Below are 7,924 nucleotides of genomic sequence, written 5' to 3' on the forward strand. Positions count from 1 at the left end.
AGCCCGTTTGTTTGACCCAGGACAAAGAAATTCTAAATATAACAAGAGTTAGCATATACCTCAGCAGGCACACGGGAACAAGCACCACCACACATGGCAGCAGGAAAATAAACCACTGATGGACACAACAGACACCCTTCCGCTCCCCATGGGTTTGGATGTTTTAGAAATCCATACTTGCATTCAAAATAATAATAATAAAAAAAGAAAAATAAACGAGCTAACTTAGTAGCTAACAGCTAAATTAGTTCATGTGAATAGATTTTAAGCAACAGGCTCGGCCACCCCTACTCCCTCCTTATCCTCCTTTTCCTTTAGTGAGGTCCATTCCAGAGCTGAGGCCAGCTGCTGCCTAGCAACCAGATCAACACCATAACTGGCAAGACGGACGAAATTCAACACACACACACACACACACACACACACACACACACACACACAGTGACAACAACACCACAGACTGACTTGTTGGCTGTAAGTGAACTCCCCACCTCCTTACCACGTGAATTACGATTGAGACTAGTCAAATGCATGGTGCTTCAACCTGACGAATCCTAGCTGAAATCATTATGATGAATCATGATCATGAAAGCATGATTTTTCTACTTTGCCTGAGAGGTGACCGAGGCTGGAGCAGCACAGCTACAACCACCAGAAACTGAGCCTTGGTTAGCTCCAGCTTCAGGGACACGGGTGTGACTCACAGATACACCAGACAGTGGTTTCTATGAGAAAGTAATAAGCTTGTTCATCACAAATCCATAAAACATCCTTTGAGCCATAATTATGGTATCTGGGATGTTTGAGTCAGAGGGACTGGCAGCTTTTGGAAAGGATCAACCACAGATCTTGAACTACTTCTGAATAGCCAAAAAAAATCTAAATTTTGACTGAACGGTTAAGTAGAGTAGCAGCTGATGATTTCCACAATGCAAAAAACACAGACTCATGAAATTGACTGGAAAACACAGAATATCCCACAATTTTTCCAAAATGTCGATACACTTAAATATCACAGTTTAATCAGGGTTATGCCTAAAATTGGAAATGAAGAATGTGTTTTGGTGTCACACACACACACACACACACCCAGTCGAAGAGGTCCTCTGAGCGTGCTGGCAAGAGCTCATCACTTCAACAAACTCTGAGAAGCACAACCACATCGGTAGACGGGAGTTTGTTGAAGCCTCCGTGGCTGTGTTCTGTTGGAAGAAATGAAAAGGCTACGTTCGCTTCTGGTCAAAAACTCAACTGTTCATCAAGCACGTTCAATACTGATTGAGTTAGAGAAAATTCAGACGTATGCTGCTAGAATGAAAGGACACGGTGAAGCCCTGGTATGTTTGTGACGACCCCTGCTGGGTCATCTTGTGTTTGCTGTGTTTCTCTGCTCATTCTGCAGGTGGCTGTTAGTGTAACCTGGAAGATCCGAGGACCCTGGTGTGCTCCAAGGGTATTTAAGTCTGGCTGCAGTGCAGCTCTGTGTGACTGTCTGCCTCTGCTGCCTTCTCCCTCCCAGCACATGTGTTTTCTTAGGTGACCTTTACTGTGTGTTTTGTTTCTTTGGCAACATACACACACTTTCATCACTCACACACACTTTAGGTACAGACACAAAGAATCCGGCAAGGACGCATCCGAACGCACCAGACCACTGAACGTTCCTGCTGGAGGGTGACGTAGTGCGAGTTGGGAGGCGCCTGGTTTAGGCTCGTCCGTTTTGACACGGACACAAACTGTGTCATATTATAGCGAAATAGTTCACTAAAATTTGTTTCTGAAAACATTTTAGGCGAGAATTATGCAAAGCAGTAACAGCACTGCCTAGTTTGACAGTTTGATCTGAATTTCGGGAGCCGCGTGCGTCATGCTGGACGGACTCGTATGCATAAAGTTGAGGACGAGTCGTCATCATGCAAATTCAGATACGGTGAGTCAACTTGCCGTCCCGTATCCATAATGCACTGTGCAGCCAGATCTCTTGCTTTCCATAGAATATGAATAGGATCCATTGACTTGATGTCCAGCCTGCTATCTTTACACTGACTGTGCTACCATCCACACTCAACATCTTAACAATCCTTAGTTGGCATTTTGATATACTTAAGTTAGTTTAATAAAATACCTTTTTGTTAAAACTTTACATATTGTGACGGTACATGGAATTGTGCCTGTACTGAAGGTATATTTTATATATTTATATGTATTTCAAGCAACACTAGATGCAACGGGGAGAGGTATCCATAAACACCTGTTCAATTCCCAAACTGACTGCTTTGCTGTATTATTTGGTGGAAGTATTAAGACAAAAGATTTATCTTAATCAATAGAATTAATATAATCTAAACTAACATGCAGCTTGAACTTCGCTACAGCTGCGCTACAACTACAAGGAATATGAAAGTTCATAGCCTGTGATCTGTCTGTTGTGAAGAGCCTCATAGATTGACAATTCACCATTGTATATATGTGTGGTTATATATATATATATATATATATATATATTCACTTAAGCAAGTAATATGGCGTTTTCAAAGTTAATCTATTAAACTGAGATGGATTCCATGCAGTTTCTGTTGGGAAGAAATCGGAGCCAGTTTATGTGTCTAAAATGATTAATCGCAACAGCAATTTTTGAAATTGGTCCAGTATTGAGTGAGAGTGCAGCAACTGGCAGATGATTCTTCAGTGAGGTTTTAACTGTCAGTTTTAATACATGTCAACAGTAGTATGCTAACATTAGCCTCAAGGGCACCATTCATGTTCACCGTTGCTTGGCAAAACCATCAGCCGATGATGTGCCTTGGAAGACACGTTATATAGGCAGAGGTGTTGGCGAGCCTTTCCTCCATGTCAGCTGTCCAACGCACCCGTATAGTGGCTTCCTGTAGTTTAGCACGACATTTTAACAGTCCCCTCATCCTCTCCTTGTAGACCTGCCTCTCTCATTGGCTACTGTGGCCCTGCTCGGAAAGCATTGACGCAATCATCCAGATTTTAACTAATAAATATCAAACATGTTTGATACTACCAAGCTTAAAACAGCCATATATATATACACAGTATGGCATTATTAACACATTAGCCTGAAGATAACCGCTGCTCTGCCAGATGCATGCAGTCACTGTTTTGCTGCATAGCAAGCATGGTCATTACAGTTTGGCTAAACCTTTGGGGTCCTGGGGAACAGCTGATTTTACAGCGTGGTGGGGGTGATCATGTTGTTGGTACTCTAAACTATCATTATTATATTAGCCTTTCAACGTCCACTGTCAATCAACCTATTAATAAAAGAACAAGAGCAGACCGAAGTGTGACCTGTTCATAATAATGTAAAAAAGGAAAAAAAAAAAGAGGAACAAACCAAAATAATGACAACAAGGGGATGTGCCACAATTACAAAATATACCAGAACTCATTTTTGGCCTCAGATGCCTGAGACATTATGTAAGCATTTGTTCCTCATTCAGCCACTGCATTTATTTTTACACATTCCACACCAAGAAAAAAAAGACTGGTGTAGGCGTGTCAAGCTCTGTTTGAGCAAAACCAACGACTTCATAAAAATATTAAGAAAGTTTAAATGTGTTGTTAGACACAGTACAACTTTGACTGAGTCCTCACACTAAGTGACTCACAAGATGGGAGTGCAACACAGACATGAGGGCGAAATTGTAAAACTGCTTCAAATATCATCTGGTGTGAGATCAGCACAGCCCAAGTTTGTCTGTCAGCTCTCGCTCCGGTGTCTATTTCTGCCTGTTGCCCAGAGTACAGGGGGTTGTAGAATGCTGGGCATGCTGGGGGAGGGGTAGTGGGGGGTGGGGTGTTGTCTGCAGTTCCCATAAGACTCTTATACCACCACAGAGGGCCCCCCCCCTCAAACCATGTAGCCTCTTAACCCTCTCAGTGTCCAGTGTGATTTATGGAAACAGGAGGTCTCCTTTTTAAAGAACCAGCCTTCTCAGCCTGCTGCTCTACGGTCGACCATTGCAGTCAAAGCGAGACCAACTGAACTCGTCGATTTGACCGATCCTTTCTCAGAGCTCTTCAGAGCAGCCAATAAAACTAAAACCACTAAAGTGGAATGTGTGTAATAAAGAAAGAAGGGGCTAGAGGATGTAACAATCACATTAAAGTCACTTTCAGGAATATTACCAACACTTACCTTCCAAAATATATGCACATATTGTACGTATGTAAAAAGAGCCAAAAAGGACAACAATGGAGTCTTTAGCTGTATGGCCCTGATCCAGGTCCAAGTCCTTCAACATTGGGGAGCTACTGATACAGAGTTTTGAACCGATACTTACATTAGAGCTGTAACGATTAGTTAATTTATTGATTAGTCAATAGAAAGAAAATGAGTCTGCAACTGAACTAACTGATTAATTGTTTCAGTCATATTTCAAGCAAAACTGTAAAATATTTGCTGGTTCCACCGTCTTTAAAGTAAAGATTTGCTCCTTTTCTTTGTCATTTATGACAGTAAATGAAGAGTCCTTGGGTTTTGGACCATTGGTTGGACAAAAGAAGCTATTTGAAGACGTCGCTTTGGACTCTGGGAAACTAATGAGCATTTTCCACAGTTTTTTGACATTTTATGGACCGAACGATGAATCGATTAACCATGAAAACATTCATCAGATTAATCAAGAGTGAAAGCTGAAGCCCTAACTTATATTTACCTAAATGCTGATTCAGCATGAATCTGGCACATTGTAACCTTCTTAATATGACATCTTATTTTTCATAGTTACTTGATCCAAATACTGAAAAATTCGGACACCAGCTTGCAGAGAACACTGTGACCAGACAAGTTGAATTTTGGCCAGACATCATGTTACTCACACAATCAGCATTAATTAGTAATGGCTGATGTGACCCGCCACGGGCAAAGTTTTTTTTTTTTTTTTTCACTGACAGAAGTGACAGTTGGCAACGGCTAAAGATGAGAAGCTGCCAGCCTACATTAATGTTTTGTGTGCTGATGTTTTCTAATGATAATCAAAGCCTGAGATTAGCGAATCCTTGTGTTTTGCATTAGTGTGTCTGGACTCAATCACTCAAGGCTGTAACCAAATTATTTTTCACCTCCACACAGATTTACTTTCACTTGGACACACAGTAAAATGCTGCTCTGTCGTTCCTGCTGTGGTGAAGGAGAGCCATGCTGGAGCAAAAAGCCGGCTGAGGTGGACGAAACACAGAGTAAAGAAAGGCTCGGATTGTGATTAGCTTTATTTTAACCAATAATAATCTGTTAAAATATGCCCAGATCAGCCCCTATACTGATACTGAGGACCAGCTTGGCACATCTCTAATATTTTCCACATATTATAAATCCCACCAGTGTCTCAAGGCTGATTAACAAGAACACCATCCAACGAAAACAGCAATTTGAAAACACGTTTTTTCTGCTTCTTACAGCTTCACGAACACACTATTTTCACAATTTTGGCTATTTCAGTATGTGTTTTTTCCTGTGCTTTTCTAACTGGTTTGAAACGGGCATGGCTCAGTAGACAAAACCATGATGGCAACTGATGGCAAGAAAATGACCAAATCAACAAAATTTGAACAAGTCCACAAAATCAGGCAGGCAAAATGATCCTTCCTGCGGAGTATGAGGCCATGCGGAGGATGGAACAAAACCATGTTGCAACCTGAAAGCAGTGCAGCCGTGCTTGGTAGAATCAAGTTTTTTTGCGCATCGCCAATGTACGTCACTGACAGGCTCAGATTGCTATTCTAAGTGTCTGACACCGTTATGGAAAGGATCCCCACAGTGATTCACCTGTCTGTTAAAGAGTAACATGATTTTTGTTTAAGCAAGAAACTGCTGCTATGTCACTGCAGACACTATTTACACAAACATTTTAGCATCGTAAAACACACTTCATTCAAACTCAACAGAAACAAAATAAAATTCACCAAAATTTTCCTGGTTCATCCTTGCACTGTTCCAACAATCATAACAAACTCTGCTTTAGTCAAAATAAACCCGCTGTTGCTCGGTGTAATGATCATACGTCTAACACTACAACAATGGAGGACCAGTGGTTAGTTCACGTTTGGTTAGCACTGCTAGGCCGTGTGCCAAAAAGGTGTCAAATAACTAGGAAAAAATAAATAATAAGATACTGTGATTTGTGTTTTTACATGACCAATGCGAATGCTCAGAATGTTCCTTTGTCGTAGCTGACGTAGACCTTATTGTTCCGTGTGTGCAGAGATATTTTCTAAATCAAATGTTGTGTGAACAGACTTTTTTGTATCAGAGGTGGAAAATATCAATTTAAAAACATTAGTTTATGTGCAGTCAGGACTAAAACTGGATCAGCAGCGTTTCCAATGGCCTTCATTTTCGCAGTTTGAAAATGCGTAGATGGGCGTGAACGTCGCAGAAGTCACGTGTTTTCAAAAGGAAACTTATTAGTGTGGATGCGGCCTGAATCCGTTTGGAAACAAGTCTCCTAACAGCAGTTCCTTCCTCAGCTCCACGCAAAATACAGCGTCCTGAGAGTTTTTAATTCAGGCCATAAATGCTGCATTTTAAAGAACCAAGCAAGAAAAATGCCAAAGTCAGTGGGAGAACAGCGCAAGAGCTCTTAAAGAACAAACTATGCAGCAGCTCTTGCACAAGGAGAGTAAAAACTAAACACCCACAAATGTTTCCATGATCCATCACCCAACACAGGGCCTTGACTCACCAAATGGAAACCACCATGGGTCCCCCCTCCACACACACACACACACACGCACGCACGCACAAGCTGGGTGGAGGATGTAATCCAAACAAAGCCATTATCCAAGCCCAAGCAAGTCAGTCTCCAGCGCCGTCCGACAGCCAGGACCCAGCAGACCCACACACTTTACATTTTAGCCGCTTCTCGTTAGCCTATGTCGACGCTTCTGTCAGCGACCGACAACTTTATTCAACACTGTTGAACCGTGTGCTTTAAGCCCCAATAAACTCAAACTGTCGAGTGGGCTTGTCACTGTGGCGCTAAAGGCGCCCTTTTCTCTCTTTCATTTAATGCTGACTAAACACCTGAGGCGACTCCACTCCGGCATGATGTTTTACTGTACAAAACTACAATTATTCACAAGCTCGTGAGTGTGTGTTGTAGTTACGTAAATGAACGTTAACCGCACGTGCCTTTCAATCAACTGATTTGGTTAACGGCGCCCGAAATTCGCCATAGCCTAATCACCCCGAGTGGCGGAAGAGCTGTCACGCGGCTATTAAGAAAGTAGGACGTTAACGTTAGAAGCAGTAAATGTGTGAGATGTGAGGTGGATGTCGTTGATTTACCCAGCAGCGCTCATTCATAACGGGCTGCCAGCCCAAACGCACCACAGCCTAGCGACAGACAGGAGGCGGCACTACGCACCGAAGTGAACACACAGCGCGGAATAAACAAGGTTGCTTACCCAGAAGATGAAGTTGAAGAAGAAGAGCATGTACTTGATGCATTTGGTGCAGCCTTCGACTCCCATGGTGAGCGGTTAGACAGACGTATCGGGCAGAGGAGAACGGCAGCGGCAGGCAAGATATCGCGGCGTGTAACGGACTGAGCCTCGACTCAACTGGGAATCCTGACTTCAGCTCGGAGACCGAGGCAACACCCAACTCCTCCTCCCTCCCTCCCTCGTGATGGGCACTCCATCAATAATCCAGTCCCAGCAACACAGCGGACTTCCGGTGTGCGCCTTCAGCATAAAACACTGCTTTACTCACACGCCTCGACTTTTGGGGAGAGGTCTGCATCACAGCCACTGCGTCGCATGTTGAAATTATTCTTCTCGGGACATTTGAATCTCCAGCTATTTTAAAACGTCTCTCTTACCGGATACAATAAAAATGAAAACAGCAGTAACTGATTTTTCGGCACTTGAAGGCATCACCATTGTAAACACA

At 42.7% G+C, this 7,924-nt stretch overlaps 1 protein-coding gene across 1 annotated transcript in view; it reads right to left on the minus strand.

Moving 5' to 3' along the window:
- Positions 1–7,626, minus strand: part of LOC121605313 (CD81 protein-like) — a 30,304-nt gene extending 22,678 nt beyond the window's left edge. Inside the window, exon 1 of the mRNA XM_041935186.1 lies at positions 7,438–7,626. Coding sequence (XP_041791120.1) covers positions 7,438–7,503 — 66 coding nt within the window. The 5' untranslated portion in view covers positions 7,504–7,626. The remainder of the gene's footprint in view (positions 1–7,437) is intronic.
- Between the last annotated feature and the right edge of the window lie 298 nt (positions 7,627–7,924).

The sequence above is a fragment of the Chelmon rostratus genome, chromosome 1, assembly GCF_017976325.1.
Source record: "Chelmon rostratus isolate fCheRos1 chromosome 1, fCheRos1.pri, whole genome shotgun sequence".
NCBI classification, from domain to species: Eukaryota; Metazoa; Chordata; class Actinopteri; order Chaetodontiformes; family Chaetodontidae; genus Chelmon; species Chelmon rostratus.